The sequence below is a fragment of the Onthophagus taurus genome, chromosome 2, assembly GCF_036711975.1.
Source record: "Onthophagus taurus isolate NC chromosome 2, IU_Otau_3.0, whole genome shotgun sequence".
Lineage (NCBI taxonomy): Eukaryota > Metazoa > Arthropoda > Insecta > Coleoptera > Scarabaeidae > Onthophagus > Onthophagus taurus.
The window spans coordinates 11453100-11477446 of record NC_091967.1 but is presented as its reverse complement, the minus strand read 5'-3'; the positions used below and the strand labels follow the sequence as shown (position 1 = coordinate 11477446).

The window sequence follows — 24347 nt, the reverse complement described above, 5'->3', positions numbered from 1 at the left end:
TGGATAACCGCTACTGTGCTAGGGAATCTCTTCAGTCATACAATGCTTACACTGCCGTGAATACCATCGTGTTCACGACGTTTTAAATATCCGGGTTTTTTAAAGAATTATTTCATATTTGTTAAAGAGTTAAGTTTCTAAGAATTAATTAATTGTTTTCGATAAAAAGTGATAAGAAAATTTTAATACTTGTTATATTTTGTTAAATGCGTGTACATGTTTTTTAACATGGCACCAGCCCCAATACGTGAAAAATGCTTTTTACTGCTTGAGGATGGGACGATTCTTTCGGGAGAACATTTCGGTGCCAAAAAACCGGTTAATGGCGAAGTTGGTGAGTATATTTTGCGCAATATATTTACCGGCAGATAAAATAACCCGCATTTTGTTGACCACGTGTTTATAACCAACTAAAGATAAGAAAATTTCGACGTTAATTTCATTTTATTGATCATTAAAATTTGGTTTTTAGGATAAATGCGGCATTTTATTAAAAATCATAGGTTTTTTTAAAAGACCAAGTAGAGATAAACGTTTATAATTTAGTTGTAAATTTGTTAAATATGTTTTAATGTTTGTAGAACTGAAAAAAAATAAAGATACTATTGATATTTTAAGCGCATGTGCTCAAGCGACGCAGTAGCGACTGACCTTGATTTTAAATGTAGTTTAGAAATCTGTATTTTTCAATAGAATTATTATGAAATGTGTTAATACTATAATTTGAGTCTAAGTTATAAAAGGAATTGTTATTTCCTACTTATTTGTATGAAACGGATGTAACCCATAAACCAAATTTGATGATTAAATGACAAAGGAAGAGTTTATGCATGATAAAATAATATCTTTTTTTGTAGTTTTTCAAACTGGAATGGTAGGATATCCAGAATCTTTAACAGATCCAAGTTACCATTCACAAATTCTAGTGCTTACATATCCAATAATCGGTAATTATGGTGTTCCAGGAGATCAAAAAGATGAAAATGGTTTGCCATAGTAAGGAAAAATCTTTATAACATTATAATTTTAAATTAGCGCAAATTTCGCAAACATTACAACCGTACGTCTCTTAAGACATCTAACTAGACCAAGAACTTTTAGTTTAGGGTTTAGCCGTCTTAAGAAACGCACCGCTAAACTCGATCAAGATCGTTTTTATATTTTGAACCTTAAGTCTCAAACTGCCAACATTACAAAACACGAATAGAATAAATTAAGCATTTGCTAATTCCAAGCGTGATATAGTATTCCTCTTAAAATCTAACGTCCTTCTTCTGTTCTAACGCAACAGTGTAGATAGCTGACCAAATTTGTGTGCATTAAAATTATTCATTAATTATCCGTTATATCGAGGTTTTACTGTATTCTTAAATTTTTTTTCTGGTCTAGTTGGTTCGAGTCAAACCGAATTTGGGCAACAGGATTGGTCGTGGGTGAATACTGCGACTACCCAAGCCATTGGCGAAATTCAAAAACTTTATCCAAATGGATGGAACAAGAGGGAATTGTGGGTATCTCCGGAATTGATACAAGATCGTTAACTCAGATAATTCGAGAAAAAGGAACGATTTTGGGTAAAATAATATTTCAACTGCCGAATAGTCACGAATTATTTGTCGATCCCAACCTAACAAATTTAGTGGAGGATGTTTCTGTTAAAGTAATCAAACCATTTTAATTTTATAACTTTAATCAATAAACAAATTTTTTTCTAGGAAGTTGTAACATACAATCCAAACGGATCTCCGCGTATCTGCGTAGTGGATTGTGGATTAAAATTCAATCAACTCCGGTGTTTAATTAAAAGAGGGGCTAGGGTAGATGTTGTTCCTTGGAATCATAAATTAAATGTTGATGATTATGATGGTCTTTTCTTAAGCAACGGCCCCGGTGATCCATCTATGTGCAACATTACAATTGAAAATCTAAAATTTATCGTTAATGGATCAAAAATTAAACCAATTTTTGGAATCTGCCTAGGACATCAATTGTTATCATCAGCTATAGGCTGTAAAACATACAAAATGCGGTAAATAATATTTGTTCTTATTTAATAACCGATTTAACCATGAAGCTAATTATTTTTAGTTATGGCAACCGTGGACATAATTTACCTTGCATTCACACAGACACCGGAAGATGTTATACAACATCTCAAAATCATGGATTTGCAGTAAATTCAGATAATTTACCCGCCGGTTGGAAGGTTCTTTTTTACAATGCAAACGATAAAACAAACGAGGGTATAATTCACGAATCCTTGCCATACTTCAGTGTTCAATTTCATCCTGAACATACTGCTGGACCTGAAGATTTAGAATGCCTTTTCGATGTTTTCATAGAAACCACTCGATTATATCTTTCATCATCGTTCGTTAATATTAAAGATCACCTTACAAAAACGTTAAGATACGATCCTGTTTATCAACTGATTAATGATCATCCTAGAAAAGTATTAATAATTGGTTCTGGTGGGTTATCCATCGGTCAAGCTGGTGAATTTGATTATTCTGGGTCGCAAGCAATAAAAGCATTAAAAGAAGAAAACATTAAAACGGTATTGATTAATCCTAATATTGCGACTGTTCAAACATCGAAAGGATTAGCGGATAAAGTCTATTTTTTGCCATTAGTGCCTGAATACGTCGAGCAAGTAATCAAAGCTGAAAGACCTGGAGGTGTTCTTTTAACTTTTGGTGGTCAAACAGCATTAAATTGCGGGGTGGAACTCCAACGATTCGGTGTTTTTGAAAAGTACGGTGTAAAAATTCTTGGAACTCCAATTCAAGCTATAATTGACACAGAAGATAGAAAAATATTCAGTGAAAGAATAGCTGCGATTGGCGAGAAAGTAGCTCCTAGTTTAGCTGCGTTCTCTGTACAAGAAGCTCTAGATGCAGCTGATAAACTTGGTTATCCAGTTATGGCGAGAGCGGCGTTTTCGTTAGGAGGATTAGGATCTGGTTTTGCAGACAATAAAGACGAACTGAAATTATTGGCAACTCAGGCATTAGCTCACTCTAGCCAATTAATTATTGATAAATCTTTAAAAGGATGGAAAGAGGTTGAATATGAAGTTGTTAGAGATGCTTACGATAATTGCATTACCGTTTGCAACATGGAAAATGTTGATCCTTTAGGGATCCATACTGGAGAATCAATTGTTGTAGCTCCCAGCCAAACATTATCAAACAAAGAATACAACATGTTGAGAACAACGGCGATTAAAGTTATTAGACACCTTGGGATTGTTGGTGAATGCAATATTCAATACGCTTTAAATCCTAACTCAGAAGAGTTCTATATTATTGAAGTTAACGCGAGATTATCGAGAAGTTCAGCTTTGGCGAGTAAAGCTACCGGATATCCTTTAGCTTATGTTGCTGCGAAATTAGGTTTGGGTATTCCTCTTCCAAAAATAAAGAATTCCGTTACTGGAGTTACTACAGCATGCTTTGAACCAAGTTTGGACTATTGCGTTGTAAAAATGCCTCGTTGGGATCTTAGCAAATTTTCGAGAGTGAGTACAAAAATTGGTAGTTCAATGAAAAGTGTTGGGGAAGTTATGGCAATTGGGCGAAGTTTTGAAGAAGCGTTCCAAAAAGCTTTACGAATGGTTGACGAATCAGTGGCTGGATTCGATCCTTATTTAAAAAAGGTTTGCGATGAAGAACTTAAAGAACCTACGGATAAACGTATGTTTGTTGTGGCTGCTGCTTTAAAGAGTGGTTATTCTGTTGATAAGTTGTACGATTTAACAAAAATAGATAGATGGTTCTTACAAAAAATGAAAAATATTATTGATTATTTTACCGTTTTGGAATCATTTGGTAGGAATTCATTGGAACACGATATCTTAGTAAAAGCCAAACAAATGGGGTTTTCTGATAAACAAATCGCATCTGCTGTTAAAAGCACTGAACTTGCTGTTAGAACTAGAAGAATGGAACAGAAAATATTGCCGTTCGTAAAACAAATTGATACAGTTGCCGCTGAATGGCCAGCAAGTACAAATTATTTATATTTAACATACTGCGCAAAAACCCACGATATTAAATTTGATGAGCAACACGTGATGGTCATCGGTTCTGGTGTTTATCGAATTGGAAGTTCAGTTGAATTTGATTGGTGTGCTGTAGGGTGTTTAAGAGAACTTAGAAATTTACATAAAAAGACTATTATGGTTAATTATAATCCAGAAACGGTCAGTACAGATTACGATATGTCGGATAGACTTTATTTTGAAGAAATATCGTTTGAAGTTGTCATGGACATTTATAATTTAGAAAATCCTACGGGAATTATTTTGTCAATGGGTGGTCAATTACCCAATAATATCGCAATGGATCTTCATAGACAACAAGCAAGAATCTTAGGAACCTCACCAGACTCAATAGACGGCGCAGAAAATAGATTCAAATTTTCAAGAATGCTCGATCGCATCGGAATTCTCCAACCGCGTTGGAAAGAACTTACAAATTTAAAATCTGCGATTGAATTTTGCGAAGAAGTTGGTTATCCATGCCTAGTTCGACCATCTTACGTTTTAAGTGGTGCCGCAATGAATGTTGCTCATTCAAACCAAGATTTAGAAACTTATCTAAACGCTGCGAGTACAGTAAGCAAAGAATATCCAGTTGTAATTTCAAAATTCATCTTGGAATCGAAAGAGATTGACGTTGACGCTGTTGCTTGCGATGGGATAATTTTATGTATGGCCGTTTCAGAACACGTCGAAAACGCGGGGGTTCACTCGGGAGATGCTTCTTTAGTTACTCCACCGCAAGATATAAATCCAGAAACCTTAGCAAAAATTAAAATTATTTGCAAAGCAATCGCTGCATCATTGGAAGTTACCGGCCCATTTAATATGCAATTAATAGCTAAAGATAATATGCTCAAAGTAATCGAGTGTAATGTAAGAGTTTCAAGATCTTTCCCCTTTGTCTCAAAAACTTTAAATCATGATTTTGTGGCTATGGCCACCAGAGTAATCGTCGGAGAGACGGTTGAACCGGTTGATGTTTTGGGTGGATGTGGAAAAGTTGGCGTAAAAGTTCCACAATTTTCATTCTCAAGATTAGCGGGCGCCGATTTTATGCTTGGAGTTGAAATGGCATCTACCGGAGAAGTTGCTTGTTTTGGCGATAATAGATACGAGGCGTATTTAAAGGCAATGATGAGTACCGGATTTAGTATCCCTCAAAAATCGATTCTTTTATCAATTGGAAGTTTTAAGGTAATTTGCTACAAGTTGATAATTTTTTGTAATACTTATTTAATCCTATTTATGTCATTGTAGCACAAAGTAGAATTACTGCCAAGTATGAGAGCTCTTCAAAAAATGGGATATAAATTGTACGCCAGTTTAGGAACAGCAGATTTTTATAATGAGCATGGAGTTGAAGTAAGTAGAATTTTTTTTAATTTAATAATCGTTTAATAAAAATTAAGAATGCTTTTCAATCAATCAATAGTTGTTATTGTGTACTGCCTTATATATAATTACTTACATGACTCTTATTATGAACCTGGCTAGAAGTAGGTATTTGCCGATTGATGAACCTCTTCCTTGAACCCTCCAAAGGTCAAGGTCATAACGTGCTCACGTGGATTGGAATGCCGCTTCATAACTTCTTCTAATTGATAAAACTTCTCCAACATTTTTCATTGAGCTTCCAATTTTTGTACTTATTCTTAAAAATTTACTCAAATTTATTCAAATCATGATATGATATTTTTGGAAGAAGAATACCCAAACCTAATTCAGCAGCAATATAAGCTAAAGGACAACCGGTAGCTTTACTGGCCAAAGCTGAACTCGTGACATACGTCTTAAAAAACTCAAAGTACCGCTGACCTAATCTTGAGATCAAAGTCAATTATAACCTAGTCAAGGTCGGTACCATTATTTTGACCTTACTCCTTCTCTATATAATATTATACTACAGTTCGGATTATCAGTTTGTGTCCGATCATTGTGTTTGGAAAACTTCAAACATTGTAAAACGCAAAGTATATTTATGAAATATATTTTAGTCCAGTAATATAGACTAAAATTTAGAGTCATAGATTCTAAGAGACCGATACCACATCTTATGTGATTTTCGTCAGCCCTCTATAAAAGCATCTCAAAACAACATAAGTTACAAAACTTCATATAGCATGTAGTGCAATTGTACATGAGTGTGAATGATTTGTAAAACAATAAGATAAAGTTTTAAATACGTAATTCCTTGTGAGTAATAGTATGAGAACATCACACAATACAATTAAAAAAAAAATTAGACAACTAATTGCAGCGGTAAACATTACAGGTGATAGATAACGGTTAATGAATAAATACTCGAAACGATTTTTAAAGCATTTTCATATCGGTTAATTTAATTAATTAAATTTAATAAGTACATAGTTTTGGAGTGTCTCATAATTTTATTGAAACATGAAAAAAAGGCAATCAAATAATAAATATCTTTATTTACATTATATACAAATTTAAAAAATATAGAAGATAATCTACAATCTTTCTCTACTCACTTAATACTGGTTTAGTGGCAAACACATTTATTTTTTTATTAACGCCTAAATTTTTTCTAATTACATTTTTTCATAAATTATCGAGATGATTAATGTACTTCGGCTGTTTCCATCAAACGCACTTCTTTTCTTCTCGTTGGTGACGACGCCGAAGGTTCATTTTCTAATATCGTTTTTTGGATCCCCATTTGAAAATTTTTGGTAACATTTGTTAGATCAATCGTTTTCGGTTTCATTTGGTTTTTAAGTAACACCCCGGTGTGTCCACCATGCATCGAATTCCTGGCGGGAATTATAGGAGTAGGCGGAGTGTACTCTCTTTGTTCGGTGGCAATTTCGTCGGCCTCTCGAATTTTTTCGCTAAACTTTTGACTTTCCCCACCGTCGATGTCGTCTAAGAGTGCGTTTAAATATTTCACTTGATCCAAATAGATTGAGTATTGATTCCAAGCTTTGTACTTTTGGCTATATTTTACTATTTGAAGGAAATGTTCCATGAAAAAGACCAAAAAGGTTTTTTGTTGGAGAAAGCTCTCTTTTACGGAATATGAATTCTATGAAAAAGTAAATGTGTTTATTTATTTAATCTTAGTTAGAAAGAACAACTTACCATAGAAAATTTAAGATCTATTGAATCAACGGATTCTCTCTTCTCGGTTGCTTTGAGATTCTTTACCTTTTCCAATTCTTTCCTTTTCTTCTCACGTTGTTTTTCCATGTTATCTAATTCCCATCTTTGTTCCCTTGTGAGGCGACTTGGGTCAAATCTCCCAGTTGGAGTGAACTGGGAAATTGTTCTCATGGCGCTTGGAGCAGCTGCTCTCTCGGCTTCTCCTTTCTTTGTTATCAACTTATATAATTGATCAAAGTCCAATAATGGGTAAAATGCATCATTTGTGTAATACACGTTTCTTAAAGCCGCTATGGCGTATAAAACAGGATTTTCTATGATTCTGTGTATTTGTTCTTGAGCTTTGTATAAATGTGCGCCGGGAATGTTGCAAAACATATTCTTTTTCTCAATAAAATAATCGGGCATTTCTAATTTGCTTAAGTACTTGCGAAGACCGTCCAAAACGTACATCATTTTGTTGCCTAAACGATGTTCAGGCCAGTTTCTGTAGTTTTTCTCGCACTCCCAATACATTAAATTTCTAATATGATCCACGGTTAAACCTTTATGTTGGGTAATAGGTTCAATAAACATTTTATGCAAGATAATCAAAAATAAGAAACATCGTACTTGACCGTGAAACATTCGTACTTGTATGTGCCTCTCAGCTCTGGGAAAGATAGTTTCCCACTCGAATTTGTAATCTTTATTATCCCCTTTCTTTTGAAGAAATCCTCTTGGAACAACTATCGAGGGTTGACTGCAAATGTCTTTGAGCATGTTTTGAGTAGGAAATACGTAAATTAGATTATCATCTTTGTGTTTAATTCTGGGTCTATCCCTTTTATGGAATACTTTTAAATCGGGGAAAGGATTTTTTACCGCGGGTAATATTTCACATTTAGCGTCAACTTCTTTGGAAATGTCGTACATACAACAATAAATGGAAGTGGCAGTGTAAGTCGCTTTCCTAATTTCTTCGGATGAAAATCCTAACGATTTTCCTAAATTCGCAGGAAAATCGGTTTCCCTAAAATACTTCATAAAGGCTTCTGAGTTAATATAACGATCAACCCGAAACATATCATCCTCGTCATTTTCTCTATCTAAATTTTTACTTTTGACTTCGATTATTGTACCAGGTGGTAAACCGACGGAACTACTTCTTTTTTCTGTAATATTTATCGGTAATTCGGTTCTTGCTTGATTGACTCTACTGTAATCGTACTCGTCAGAGTCACTATAAGATGAAGTGCTTGCTTGTGATTTATCGTAGCCGTTTTTTAATGCCGCTTGACCGTGAGCGTAAGTCGATGAACCCGAATTTAACGATGTATAAGATTCGCACCGTTCCAAGGTTGGAAAGTAGAGCAATTTTAGCTTCACAAAACCTAAACACGTACGAAAGTAAATTTTTAATTATTGCGATATTTATCTCTTAAAAATGTACGTTACAATTTGGCATGGCAAATGGATGAGATATCGCGTCTAATCTAATCTTTCTTGTAACGTTATTATTTGATGATTAATCTTTTCGAATGCTTGAACAACGGTAATCAAATCAATTGGTTTCCGTGATAGTATCGGCGAAAAATACGCTGCCACTTTTGTAAAAATCGTTTCCGATGTTCAGTAAAACGTTAGAAAGCAAATTTAACCTTAAGATGAGTGTGTAAGATAGTGACTTCGAAGTAAAAATCGATAATTTTTACAAAACAAAATTTAACTAACCTGCGTGCGTTGAATTTTCCACGTTCACTCTATGAGTTGGCTTATCTATTCCGCTGTAATGATCTAAATCTTCACTTTCTTTCAAAATTTCGATCTTATCATGAATAATAAACATCCTCATAGGAACTAACGGCTCAGCAACATCTTTTTTTGGACCATGTTTTCTTTTAAAATGAACCCGTTGGTTTACTTTGTCGTAAAGGGTATCTGGCATAACGCATTGTTTTGAATGTTCCCGGATTAGTTTATCGTTAAGATCTTGTTCTGGTTTCGTAAGCAACGTTTTTGCTTTTAATATTTCACTAAAAAAGAAAGATGAGATTGTTAATAAAAACAATTTTGCACATCATCAATAACTCAGTTAAAAATTATCGATTCTATTGATCTAGCTAACTAAAAATATTACGTATTTTTCTCGGAACTGATATGATACTTCCGAAATCTATTGTCGCCAATTGTACTGGTTATCGGTAAAAATAATAATCTGATTAAAATATACTTAAAAATGTATTCAAGAAATTTGTAAAAACCAATTTATGTCACTGTATAATTTATTGATGTGGTGGCTACTTCAATGTATTTTTTTCGTTTAAACTCATTCATCTTTATACACCTGTCATTTTTAACAGCACTTATTTGTGTTGAAGTGTCTCTAAATTTGCTATCTTTTCTTATGATTTTAATTGTAATATATCGTCATATTTATATTTTAATCAAATCAATGCAACTAAAATTATGTTTGTAATGTTTCAAGTACTACGTAATTACACAATCATTACACAAAGAAAACTTACTCTTCAAAATTTTCGTAGAACATAATCGACATAAGAATGTTATTGAGTAAGAACATATCAAAATTTTCATTAAAATCCTTTCTAAGTTGTTCGATACTTTTTTCGTCGAATTTTCGTTGGGAAATTTCCACAGTCTCTTCTTGCGTCGACATGTCGATTGTAGTCGGGCGCCTTTGCTGCGTCCCAGGTTTTGGACGTCCTTTACTATTGGAACACCCCATTTTTGTTTGCCCAAAAGAACACAGATGCTAACACTACACTCAAATCATCATCCGCGATTTGTCCATCTCAGCACACTGCATTCCGCAAATTGAATCTTATCTCACGCCATGTCCTTTAAAAGTGCAAAAGATATCTTATCATTAATTTTTAGATTAACGATTAATCACGGTGGTTACTGCACGACTGAATGAATTTTTTTTCCAATGGACACCATATTCTCAATACATTGAAATTTACTTTTTATTTTGTTATCTTATTCATTTCCATTCAGCTATGAACATAAAAACGTTTTATTATTTCCGTTTAGCAATTTAATTAATACTTATTTATTTCTAATATCTAATAACATAATTAATATAATGGTTTTTTGGAATGATTACTTTACATTTTATCTAAATTTAAACATTTAGATAATTTTCTTTGGAGTACAAATTTGGAATAGGTAATTATTTTTGATTGACACGTAGATTGGTGATAAACGATTGCGCCAACACAACGTGTTGTTTATTTCAAGAACTTTTATGTTGTCCAAACAACACGTTTAATATGTCTTGTAATATCCTTGAAGCAATTTTTACTTTTTAAAATAACCAATTTTAGGAATTAAATGCTTCAAGATTAAAGTTTACACATTTTTTAATCTCACATGTTGAGATAATCTGCGTTAAAGTATATTTAAGTATACTCAAAATATTACGTCGTCGCAGCCATATTTTTTTATTGCTCGCAAATTGATTGAGTGATTATCATTGAATTTAGATAACTTGAAGTAGCTACTGTCGCTTAGTAGTTTACAATGGATATAAACTATTTTACTTAACACAAAAATGTGCTTTATTTAAATTTACGGTTATACAGGAGCATGCGATATAGAGATGAAATTAAGCAAAAGTAAATCAACATTTCGGAGGTGCTCGCTTTATTGCTATAAAGTTGTGATAATCCAATTAAACGCCTACTTCCTTTGCAATACATCAATATTTGCAATTTTCTTTGATCCTTCCAAATGTATCACTCTTGTACATTAATAATTTTCTAGGTTGAATCCGTTCAATGGACATTCGACAGCATAGATGACATTACCAGCCAAGGAGAATTAAAACCATTAGCCGAATTCCTTTCAAAAAAACAATTCGATTTAGTAATTAACTTACCAATGCGCAATGGTGGTGCAAGACGTGTTTCGTCCTTCATGACTCACGGTTACAGAACTAGGCGATTAGCCATCGATTATTCTATTCCTTTAGTAACTGACGTAAAGTGTACAAAGTTGTTGGTAGAGGTAAATATTCATCATGCATCTTTTTACTTTTTATGGATTGATGTATTCTTTCTCAGGCTTTGAGATTGATAGGAAAAGAAGCTCCGCTAATGAAAACTCATTGCGATTGTATGACTTCTAAACAATTAATAAAACTTCCTGGTTTAATCGACATGCATGTTCATGTTAGGGAACCTGGGGCTACTTATAAAGAGGATTTCGAAAGCTGTACAGCAGCGGCTTTAGCTGGAGGAATAACATTAATTGGAGCAATGCCGAATACAAATCCGGCGATTGTAGATACCGCGTCTTTCCAATTAGCAAAAAAGATTGCAAAAGAACACTCGAGATGCGATTATGCTTTATACGTTGGTGCCTCATCTGATAATTTTAATACAATCAATGAGTTAGCGCTAGATGCGGCTGCTTTAAAAATGTATTTGAACGAAACATTCACCACTTTACGATTAAATGATGTCTCGATATGGATGAAGCATTTAACTAACTGGCCGAAAAGATCTCCTTTGTGTGTTCACGCCGAAGGAAGTACTACAGCTATGGTTTTACTGTTGGCAAATTCTTGTAATAGACCAATACATGTGTGTCATATTGCAAGAAAAGAAGAAATTCTTATAATAAAAGCTGCGAAAGAAAAAGGGTTGAAAGTTACTTGCGAGGTTTGTCCCCATCATTTATTTTTGTCAACTGAAGATATCCCGAAATTGGGGAGTAAAAGTGAAGTGCGACCAGTTTTGTGTACCTTAGAAGATCAACAAGCTTTATGGGATAATATGAATATAATTGATTGTTTTGCAACTGATCATGCTCCACACACTATAGAAGAAAAGACTGCTAAGAAACCGTTACCTGGATTTCCAGGATTAGAAACTATCGTGCCATTACTTCTTAATGCTGTTAACGAAGGAAGGTTGACCATCGAAGATATTATCAATAAGATGTATAAAAATCCAAGAAAAATCTTTAATTTGCCCGATCAACCAAACACTTACATCGAAGTTGATTTAAACGAAGAATGGACAATTCCCGAAGCCATGACTTACAGTAAATGCAAATGGACTCCGTTTGCTGGTAAAAAAATTAAAGGAGCTATCCATAGAGTTATTTTAAGAGGAGAAGTTGCATATGTTGATGGTCAAGTATTAATACAACCAGGTTATGGGCAAAACATTCGAGAATGTGATCTAAGAAAACCGATTATTACGTTATCATTGGATACAAGCAGACCTTCTTCCGGATTTGATCGCCCAATCTCGCCGGCTGAAAGCGATGGTCATACCAACGAAATGTTCTCCAGACTTCTTTCAGATCCAGCAAGTCGCGTTCACTTCGCCAGTGATGATAACCGAATGCACAATAATATTTCACCAATTCCATTACCATTCCCTCGTATAAGAACAGAAAGTTTCTCCAACCAACATTCTTCCGACAATGCTCCCCAAACACACAGTCATGGATTAACAGGAAAGTGTATACTAGATGTCGACATGTTCAGCAAAGATCAACTAAACGATCTTTTTAATCTTGCTCAAACCTTTAGAGTATATGTGAGCAAAGATCGACATTTGGATCATATACTTAAAGGAAAAATCATGGCGTCTATGTTTTACGAAGTTAGCACAAGAACTTGTTGTAGTTTTTCTGCGGCTATGCAAAGATTGGGAGGTGGTGTTATTTACATGGACGAAACTTCTTCTTCTGTGAAAAAAGGTGAAAGTCTCGAAGACTCTGTTGCTACTATGGCGGGGTATGCTGATGTAGTCGTTTTGAGACATCCTGTTCCAGGATCAGTTAAGGTAAGATTTTAAACCAATCGTGTTGCAGATAAAGATAACATATTTTGTGTATTACAGAAAGCAGCCGCTCATTGTCGTAAGCCATTAATAAATGCTGGCGATGGTGTTGGAGAACATCCAACTCAAGCTTTATTGGATGTTTTTACAATTCGCGAAGAAATCGGTACTGTAAATGGTTTGACAATCAGTTTAGTAGGAGATTTAAAAAATGGTAGAACCGTTCATTCTTTGGCTCGTCTACTCACGTTGTACAACGTTCAATTGCGTTACGTTAGTCCGCCGAATTTAAAAATGCCTAAGCATATTGTAGACTTTGTCGGCTCTAAAAGAATCCCGCAAGAGGAGCATGACAACCTTGAATCCGTTTTACCTGATACAGATGTTTTGTACATGACACGAATTCAACGAGAGCGATTCGAGAGTCAAGAAGAATATGATAAGGTAATAAAATAAAAAATCTTAATAGTCAATAAGGTTTTGTTCCACACAATGAGTTTAAGTTTGTTTACTTTTAATTACTTTCTTATCAAAATACATTCCGGTTTCCCACATTCTTAAAAAAAACTTAAGTATAACGTTCCAATTGATATTGTATTCCAATTTTTATTACTACTTACTCCTAAAGGGAATCATTTCTATTTTTAAGTTATCTGTGTAAATTGTGAAATATTGGTTTATAACCTACATGGCAGTAAAAATAAATAACTCTTACCAAAACTGGCCAAATAAATAAATAAATGAAAGATACGTTTTTATTAGGAAGGCTTTACTTTTCTGTTATTCTATAAAATAGCAAAAATTCATTAAAACTCGTTCAAGGCAATAAAATCAACTAATAAATAAAATGGAAATTCAAACATTAGATAAGATAAATATATGTCTGCTTTTATAACATTTTACAAATACGTGATCGATCTAAATTTACTCAACGTCATTTGTTTTGTTTTTATAGGCTTGCGGCCATTTCATCGTCACACCTCAATTAATGACCAGAGCAAAAAGACGTATGGTGGTTCTACATCCGTTTCCAAGAGTATTCGAAATTAGCCCGGAATTTGATTCGGATCCCAGAGCTGCTTATTTCCGACAAGCTGAGTATGGTTTGTTTGTTCGTATGGCGATATTGGCCATGGTTCTTGGAAGGTGCTAATAATTCATTATTGTTTTAAGATGGATTTTATTTTATATGGGAACAAAAAAAATCAATAAAGTAGTTTAAGCTAAAATGTTTGTTGTAGTATCATTTTATTTATTTGTCTGAACTGTTTGAAACTATGTTATATTCTGGTGTAATGTAGATGTTCTCATACATTATATCATTATATCGGGAAAATGTCACAAATTAAAAAGAGATTGTGCTAAACACTGTGTATTTAGCGTTATGGATGGGATAAGTAGGCGAGATGGTAGTGTATTAGAATAGGGAGTGGAGACACATTTGTGGAGTGATTTCGGCGGGATTCAAAGAAATAAAATATTGGATTTACTCCGTAAATATTTATTTGAAACTCTATTACTTCGTTCAAATGATAAGGTCAATCGTTTAACTGCGTGGTAAGTTTAAGAGGTTGAAGTTTTATGACTAATATTTAACATTTTAGTTATTTCCGAATAGATAACAAAAAATAGATAAGATAATAAAAAAGAGAAAACTACTCTAACGCTTATAATTTATGATACACGTGATCATTGATTTATGATAAAAGTTATGGAAGTATCTTCGCTATGGTTATCGATGCATCCTGAAAAATATGAAGTACTTCTATAAAACCTAAGCTGCGTTGGTCGACGTCTGATGAAATGAAAACTTGTAAGGCTACTTCTAAGGCTAAGATTGGCCAGATTGGCATTCAGAAATTTATATCAAAAGGAGAGCGAATAACAATAAAATTGTAATTGCCGACAATGAAAATGAAATGAAAAACACATAAGGCTGAAATGATAGACTTAAAATTATAAAATGAAACAAAATATAAAGAGACTAAAAATGCTAAATGATCACAAACACGATTATCTGCTCACCATCCATATCTTAGCAAAAATTCTTGCGCTTTTTAAAACTAATTTTCCATCGTTTATCGATACAAATATTGTTAGGTGTCATATAAAATACGAAAATTGAGTACACCAATTATTTTAATATTTATTTCCTATATGCATATTCATTATTTCCATTTTATAAAACAATTAGAAATATTAACGTAAAATTACTATAAATTTTTTCGATTCTAAAAAAGTGAATCAATATTATTCGCTACTCTGATACAATTGTAATGATAAATAAAAATTAAAAATGTTCTTTTATTTTCTATCTCGTGGTTGGAATCTTAAAAACTTTTTAATCATGTTAATGCAAACTAAGAAACTTATTTTTTTATCTTTTTTATCTGCCTTACATCCACTTATAACGTAATATTTTCTACTTATAATAAAACATTTAAAATCTAAGCTTTTGGTTCTAAAAATTAGATCTCCGGGAATTATCTTGAATATCTTCCAACAAAGTGAAGAATACTTCAAATACAATCAGGCGCTTCTTCCTGTAAAATTCTAAATATATCACGTCAAACCGTAATCGGAAATTCTAGAAGTACTTCAACAACCACTACGAGAGCACCACGACAAGAATATTGAAGTCAAAGTGTCCAATAGCAATAACGAACTATGCCAATCGAAGCAGATATCGTCTTATCATGTCATGTTCGTCTTACTTGAGGTCGCATTACATGTTACTTTAGATAATTAAAAATATATATAGGGAGATTATTGCGATGAAAAAAGTTCAGTAGTGGTTTTTATACATTTATTATAAACAACAGTTTTATAAGAAGAAATATCTAAAATATTATAATAATATATATAATAAATTTATACAATATCACACAATTTTAATTTTTTAATTTAAACTGGCAAATCAGAGTTAGTACTATGTTCCTCTTGAATATGATTGACTATTTCCAAACGATCTTCTCCCTTTGTTAGTTGAGGGATTATTGATTTAAGTACATTTTTTGATTTTTGCAGTCGGGATTTATGAACTTTTCTAAATGAACATAGTTGAAAAATATTTATTGTTTATTGTGTAATTCATTTTTTTTTAATTACTTACTGTTGCCTGCAATCTATGAATACCGCCAAAACAAATAATGCTGCTATTACAACAGCTGCCGCTAAAACAATTATTACAACAGTGGCTATTGTTTCTTCTTCAGCTTCTTGTAATGTTGATGCGGTAGTTATTTCTACAAAAATAATTTAAATTGAATTCGTTTAAATAGAATCTGGATGGAAAAACCCATGATATTTAAATATAAACGAGTCCTATTATGTTATTTAAAATTACCATATTTTAAACTAACGGGTTATTGTTAGAAATTGTAATACCCGTGTATTACATTGTACATAAAGATAATATAAGCAGTTTCCATTCGAAATCGAAACATATCAAAGGTGAAGTTGATAGAAATCGATAAATGAGATCGTCATCCAGCAGGAAATAACTCATAAAGAAAAAGAATGTTTAGTGTTTCTTAAAATTGTATACCACATAATTCTTAAAGTAAACATAATCATAAATAAGTAAAATTGATAATGAAACAATGATTAATTGTTATTTATAATACATCCGGTGGTTGATGAGAAATGCGATTACAAAAAGTGATATCCCACCGATTAAAGGATACCTTATTTACTAATCATGATCAATTATTAAATATTTTATCGTTTAGAGTTTATATAGATAATCTTTAAAGTTAATTAAAAAAAGGTATTTATGGGATTTTAAAAGACGGTTTCAAAACATCTATTTTTAACGTTAACATTAATTTATTTTTTTCATTTGATTAAAAAAAATGCGAGATTATCAAAAGATTTGTTTTGAATTGAAAACTCGTTCTCTCTGAGTATTGCCCTGTTGATCATCAGAACTAAGTAGCAGATTATACCCCGGGGAAGTGTGTTTTAAAGTGTTTAATTTAATTTCAAGTATTTTATTTGGCAAATGGATATGTTTTATTTGGCGAGACGAGGTGAGATCATGTTGAAACAGACGATAAAAACATCGTAAACCATAACAATTAATCGAAGTAATTAATTGATTCTAAAAATTAATGTTTTATTTTATATATATGTTGAGAACGTGCATTTAAGATTAGAGTTAAATCAGCTTTTGTAGTATGGAAAGAACGGAAATAACGTGTTAAAATTCCAGAAGTAATAGATAAATACGACAGTTGACATGATAACTAAATAAAGCCTTCATATCTACTGTCTCGTTACAAAGTATTTCATAGCATTAACAAAATAATTAAATGGAACTTTTAATTTTTGTACAATTTTCAAAATTTGACAATTGATTGTAGATATCCAAATTTTTATTCAAAAGTGTTTTTTAACTACCAAAATTACTGTTCACCTCTTTAAGGGAATATAATGATTTATGCCGCAATCGAAAGCTCAACTTTTTATACAAACCACAAAGAAAAAACAAACATCTCTTTTTTTATAAACTAGTGATGGAACGGATAGTGATTTTACGATATTCGGCATATCTATCCGGCCATTATGGTTATAATTTCTGGTACATTTCTGAAGTGATACTTTAATTACTAATTGGTGATATTTCCACAAGGATCCTTCAAGAAATTAATTTTATAGGGAATTTTGCAAGTTATCGATTTAAATTGCAACATCGAAAATTTTACCAAAACTTCAAATATCGTTTTCTCAAAAACTAAACGTTATTTTTCAAAACGTGTTGGTTCATTGGAAAGAGGACACTTTTATTAACATTTTGAGAAATTTTCATACTCATATTCCAACAAATCGATTTTATACGAATTATTAAAATTTAATCGGCGAAAATTGCAAAATTCGCAAAAATTGTCGATTATTTCAAAAATTTATTTCTCAAGAACTAAAAGTGATTTTTCAAAACGGCTTTTTGCATTAAAAAGAGGATACTTTAATTAATAATTGGTGATATTTCCACAAGGATCCTTCAAGAAATTAATTTTATAGCGAATTTTGCAAGTTATCGAAGAAAATTGCAACATCAAAAATTTTATCAAATATTGTTTTGTTAAAAACTAAAAGTTATTTTTCAAAACCGGTTGGTTCATTGGAAAGAGGGCACTTTTATTAACATTTTGAGAAATTTTCATACTCATATTCCAACAAATCGATTTTATACGAATTATTAAAATTTAATCGGCGAAAATTGCAAAATTCGCAAAAATTGTCGATTATTTCAAAAATTTATTTCTCAAGAACTAAAAGTGATTTTTCAAAACGGGTTTTTGCATTAAAAAGAGGATACTTTAATTAATAATTGGTGATATTTCCACAAGGATCCTTCAAGAAATTAATTTTATAGCGCATTTTGCAAGTTATCGAAGATAATTGCAACATCAAAAATTTTATCAAATATTGTTTTGTTAAAAACTGAAAGTTATTTTTCAAAACCTGTTGGTTCATTGGAAAGAGGACACTTTTATTAACGTCTTGGAAAATTTTCATACTCATATTCCAAGAAATCGATTTTATACGAATTTTTAAAACTTAATCGGCGAAAATTGCAAAATTCGAAAAAGTTGTCAATCATTTCAAAAATTTATTTCTCAAGAACTAAAAGTGATTTTTCAAAACGGCTTTTTGCCTTAAAAAGAGGATACTTTAATTAATAATTGGTGATATTGGCCGGATACCGGATAGTTGCCGGATATTCGTTCCACCACTATTATAGACCAATTATAATAATTAATATTTTAATCGAAAGCTTAAAGTTGTGTTGGGTTGAGAAGTTTTTAGCGTCCTTGATATCACCAAACATCACGCATGATGTTGAAGCATCACATTTAAAACATTGTGGTATCCTCGAATATTGCTCCAAAATCGATTATGGTGTAAAACTTATCCCTGACATATCTGAACACTATTTTGACGCCCTAAAACATTTTATCCAACATCCCTTGTAACATTATTCTACATTTGTAACACTATACAATACCATCAGAAAAATTTTGGTAAAGCAAATACTCGACAATCTTTGTTTTTTGGGGGTACCTATAGAAAAGCATATCAAGTTTTAGAGATATTGTTAAAATAACGTGGTTTTACTATCTATTACTTTGACAAGAAACACAAAATGCCAAATATATAAAATCTTAATACGATCAATTCTAGGGTATTGATACAAAACTTGGAAAATGTCCAAGAATGACGAAACATTGCTAGCAACATTCGAAAGATAGATCCTGCGACAAATATTTGGAGGTGTCGTGAAACATGACCATTATATGATGTGATATCATTATGGATGAATTATTTATCATTGTGGCTCATCCACAAGGCCACATGACACAACAAACAATTCTTATTAATTTAGCAATTTTAAATCTATACATTAGTTTTTCCTTTTATACTAAATTATGTGTAATAATTTTTCAATATTGGATTGTCATGATTCAATTTAGTATGATTCAATAACTTTTTCTTGGGATACTATGGCTATTTAGTTTTCCTAAAATAACCATTTGTCTACATGAGTTATCTACTTATTATTTCATTGATGACAAAGGTATTTTTTTTTGGACTGCCACAATAAGATTTGATAACTGGAGTTATAAGTATTTATTTCATTAAATTAATTAATTAATATTATAAATAATTTTAATTGAAGAAAGTGATAAATTTTTTTAGCACCACAACAACTACTAACACTTGAAAATTATAAATATTAGTATCTCAATGGTAATTAATTATTGTTAATTATTTCACAATTTACAATAAGCGTAAGCGAAAGATATTCGATATATGGTTTGCGTAATAATTTTTCCATTGAAAAATATGCGCGCGTGTTATAGACGATATCATAAATAAATTAGTATTAAATCAGTAGATTACCAGGAAATGTATGTTATTATTTACGAGAATTTAGTTGAGAACTGTATATATTAAAACGAAAAATAACTAATTTATGTGAACAAAGAGAACAAATTTTTTGGGTTCAAGTTCAACTCCTGATAAGGTGGTGACTCAAATTATTTTACACATTAAGCAAGAATGCGTTTAAAGAAAATTTATATATTAGAAATAAAACGAATAAAAAAATTTAAATTCTTCGTTCTTTGTGGTTACAATAATTTTTAAAATGGCGCTTTGTTATTATCGTCCTCTATAAACAGTTATTATCCTTTGAGATTATAGATTCGTGTACAACACATAACAGCCTCTTTATACATAATTTTTGTTCATACACGTTTAATCATTTTTTTTGGGTAGATTATTAAAAATAATAATGCATTCAAGGATTTGCAATGTGAATAAACATTTTTTTATATACAATCACCTGAATGTTTTAAAATAGAAAATTTGTTGTTAGTAACTCGTCAAGGTAAGCAGAAACTTTAAGTAATACGTTTATAGTTGTCCAATAACGAACACAACATCGATTAATTCTTTTCAATGAAGGTCGCTTAACAATAAAAACAATTCCTTTTAAAAAGCGGATAAAAACTCGATTTAAATCTTACCCATGCTCCAAACTGTCCCGTTACTTTCTTCCATGTTAAAAATAAAATAAATTACTAGATACACTTTTAATACAAATTTTCTATTTCGTACTTAGACGTTTCAAAACCAAAATGTTCATCGATGCAGCGCGGGCGTATGACTTTTTAGCGGCAAATTGTTTGATGTGTGCTGCAAGTTTCGTGTATGGCTTCAACAACACGTGCCACCAGTGATTTGATTATAGTGGGAGAAAAATAGGGGGGCGAGGCAAGGTACCAAATGGTACCATCTCGGATAACTTAAAAGTCTATACAATGCAGCTTTGGGAGTAAACCCAAAAATATTTTATGGGAATTTCAGGTAGTCGGTAGACGAAAAGAATGTTAGGGGAGGAAATTAAAAGGAAAAAAAGACAGCTGTAAAATATAGAAAAAAAATGTAGTTGTTTCAAAGAAATAACCCATAACTTTTTTATGTAACGTTAAAAAAATGTAATATAATAATTTGTACTATTTACTTTTATATAATTAAAAACAACATAAATATAATGATTATTTCAAAACTTGTTTATACCATATGTGAGATTTGTAGGCATCATAAGCATGTATAATAAACAGAATCGCTCCCAGTAACTAAAATTTACAAAAAAAAAATTAAAATTAAGATTTATATATAAATGCTTACAGTAACAACAATGACTCCTGCATTCATCGCTTCAATTAAAAGAATTGTTGGAAATATTAGATATATTATCGATAGAATGGCATTGAAAAACGTTTCCTGGAAACAAATCATGTAAAAAATGATTAAAAAGAAATATGGAAATACTCAATTATAAATAAATTAATTTTAATAAAACGAAGTTAAAGAATGACATTTTTATTACATTTGATGCGCGTAAATTTACGCTATCATTGTTTCAATTTTCAAATTACTCCGAGTAATTAATGTAATTACTCAAAAATCATTTCAAAGGTCAACGCGCATTAATAAACAATGTAATGAAGTTAGAATCATAAAAATAAATTTAAACAAACTAATTTAAAAATAATTATTTCAATGACTACCACAGTCCACAACAATCAACGTTTAAATTTAGCTAGAATCATTAGAGTAAACTCAAAATCCTAATAACTATATTTATATTTCCCTAAATCGGTATCTTGGAGTTTTTGGCAACAGTGTGTATTCTCAAAGAACTTATTCCTTAAAAGCTGGCTCTATTTTCAAACTGTAGTTTACTGTTGTGATCATAATAAAATGAAGAAAAAGAAGTTTGATTTTATATTGGTTGAAACTCTAAGGATTTTACATTACTGAGACAGAATTCAAAGTGATCTTGCAGAACACAATCTTACTAACTGAAATTGCTTCCCATGACAAAATCGTACATTCCACAGAATATTATTGTCAAAATGATATGAAGGAGTTTCCCTGTCTCGTAGTGGAAATGTCGACCTGTTGAGATTTAAAACTTGCTACCACAACATTTCTTTGTGTCCAGACAATGTTGATTATTAATGAAATTATATGTTGATTAAGGAAGTCTAAGTGGTTGACCATAAACAAGTTTGGCAGATGAATAACCTAGGTCTTCCTTAAGGGATGATCTGAGGTCTAGGAGAAGTAAGGAATGATGATTGTACCACCTGGTAGCGAATTATTGCCCCTGATCTTGGGTGATAATGCTTGGAATGCCAAATCTGCTGAAATAGTGCTGGAAGAGAGTGTCCAAAATGATACCAGAAGTGATGTCGTTAAGAGAAAAGGTTTCCGGCTTACGGAAACGTTCAGTTATGGTGACTACATATGAGTAATCAAGGAACGTTTGGTGATTTTGCAAGTTTATGCATTTTTATGTAGTGCTTTGTCCACAATAAATATAAAACAAGAACCGTAAAACAATGTTGATTTGTTAGTATAACTTATTAATAAATACAATTTATATAGCAACAACCCAACCCTTCTGTGGATTACCAAGATCAACACTAAAGTCTAGATTGGATCCCATTTTGATAAAATTCGACCTAAAATTCCTAACACTAGAAAACCACTAGAAAGAAAATATGTTTCCTAATATGACTTATTGTTAGTAAAAGAGTATGGATAACTCATTGATGAATTCGAATTTTGCTACTTAATGTCTCCATATAGTTAGAACTTTGAATACTTTTAAATCTACATCGGTTGTAGAATCCTCAAACGTTTCAATAAAGGATATCTCATTTTGCAGCGAATATTTGTGTGTCTTAACATTTTTTAACCAGCAATTACAGTGTTATGATTTAACAAATTCATCCATATTTATTCCGAAAAATCATCCAATAACTGGATCCAATCACTGTTGACTGCGATGTTAACTTCGAAACTTATAGTTAATAATAGACTCTCTTCAACTGAAAATGCTCTTAAAAGAAAAAATAGACAATTATCATTCTTTAATTTCGTTTTTAAAATATTTCATTTAGCAGATTACTTCTGAATCATTCTGCATAAATCCAAAATTAGCTTAACTAAAATTAAAAAATAAATAAATACTTACAAATGGTGATTGACGGATGGTGAAGAATAATTTTATGGAGTGAATATAAATAAAAATTAAAAATACTATAGAGAGGATACATATCGAAATGATAACCAAAGATATGTTGTAGATGGTTGAAGGTTGGCAGTACCCAGCAATGAAAAACGTTGTTAAAATTCCTAAAATCTAAAATAAAATTTTTCTATTAACTAAATACATAAAATTAATCAGCTGTTTTATCCCAGTGTCTTATATCAGCAAAAAAATAGACTATAAATAGTATATACATATCATAATTTAATTATTATTAATTCAAATGATTACATATAACGTTAATAAAATAAATAACGAGTTCGCATGTGGCGGCAAGTTTCGGCAAAAACTATTAATAAGCAATTTAAAACAGCGTCACACGCCAAAGAAAAATCACCATTCCTCTCTTAAAAATAATTCGGCAACTATAAGAACTATATTTAAATACGCCTTTTAAAAGTTTTAAAATTTTTACTAATTAATAAAACTTACCACTTCGGTTAGTTTCAAAATTCCTAATTCAGTTCTGAAGAAATCGAATCCACTAATAACCGGTCTAATGGCAGGTGAGGAAGAATCAAAACTTTGCGGGGTTTCCGGTGTTTCAGGACCCGCTTCGCATTGTGGTCGGATGATATCGTCGATTCGAAGACTTCGAGTACTGAAAAGCATCCTGAAGCGGCGAATTTTCAGAGTAGAAATGAAATAATTTTAAACTTGAATTGATTAGCACGTATAAATTCAATGTCTACCCCCACTGAAATTCAACCGCGACAGGTGGTTATTTTTAGCCGATTTTCAATGTCTTCTTATTGAATCTTCATTACTATCTCCTCCATTTCTTTCGAAAGTTAACCGAAAAAGTCGGGTGGTTGAAACAAGATGAGAATGAGCTAATTTATTTATTGTTTGTTACTGATAGATGACAGGATGTAAATTTAATACATCGTGTAGCACACGACAATCGCGCCGCACCGTTTTTATGGAGATTTGTTATGAGCTTTGGCCGATTTAACAGATTGGCATTTATCCAGAAAGAATTTTAAAATTACGGCACTAAAACAGAAATACTTTCTGAAGTACAATTGATTGTACGCACCAAATGGTTTGCCAGGGAACATTATTTTTCGATGTTTTCCAACAAAACTGGTTTGTACTTATACATTTCCCTGGCAGCTTTTAATGTAATTTATTAATGTAATTAGAGCTGTGTTAAAAATGAATTTAAATTAAATTATTACTACTAAAAGGAACTAAAACTGTATTAGCAGTTTATCTATCAAAAGAAAGTAAACATTTACTTTTT

At 31.7% G+C, this 24347-nt stretch overlaps 3 protein-coding genes across 4 annotated transcripts; 1 reads left to right on the top strand and 2 right to left on the bottom strand.

Annotated features, from left to right (window-relative positions):
- The first annotated feature begins 38 nt into the window (after positions 1-38).
- On the top strand, positions 39-14198 carry LOC111425985 (carbamoyl-phosphate synthetase 2, aspartate transcarbamylase, and dihydroorotase rudimentary). Its single transcript, XM_023060308.2, has 10 exons — positions 39-334; positions 858-996; positions 1390-1660; positions 1716-2029; positions 2089-5239; positions 5303-5407; positions 10937-11179; positions 11236-12972; positions 13030-13413; positions 13925-14198. The coding sequence occupies exons 1-10, from the start codon at positions 217-219 to the stop codon at positions 14120-14122; spliced, it is 6660 nt and encodes a 2219-aa protein (XP_022916076.1). The 5' UTR covers positions 39-216; the 3' UTR covers positions 14123-14198.
- LOC111425986 (uncharacterized) lies at positions 6461-10074 on the bottom strand. Its single transcript, XM_023060309.2, has 4 exons — positions 9676-10074; positions 8882-9183; positions 7148-8541; positions 6461-7091 (listed from the first exon to the last, which is right to left on the bottom strand). Exons 1-4 carry the CDS (start codon positions 9894-9896, stop codon positions 6627-6629), a joined length of 2382 nt encoding a protein of 793 aa, XP_022916077.1. The 5' UTR covers positions 9897-10074; the 3' UTR covers positions 6461-6626.
- A 1563-nt stretch (positions 14199-15761) lies between the features above and the next one.
- On the bottom strand, positions 15762-24019 carry LOC111426024 (uncharacterized). Of its 2 annotated transcripts, XM_071194255.1 has the most exons (7): positions 23794-24019; positions 23534-23714; positions 23027-23194; positions 21169-21264; positions 20505-21116; positions 16082-16214; positions 15762-16015 (listed from the first exon to the last, which is right to left on the bottom strand). In XM_071194255.1, exons 2-5 carry the CDS (start codon positions 23711-23713, stop codon positions 21036-21038), a joined length of 525 nt encoding a protein of 174 aa, XP_071050356.1. In that variant the 5' UTR covers position 23714; positions 23794-24019; the 3' UTR covers positions 15762-16015; positions 16082-16214; positions 20505-21035. The 2 variants fall into 2 exon arrangements, with proteins under 2 accessions (XP_071050356.1, XP_022916130.1); XM_023060362.2 differs by having other exon boundaries at positions 23534-24019.
- Between the last annotated feature and the right edge of the window lie 328 nt (positions 24020-24347).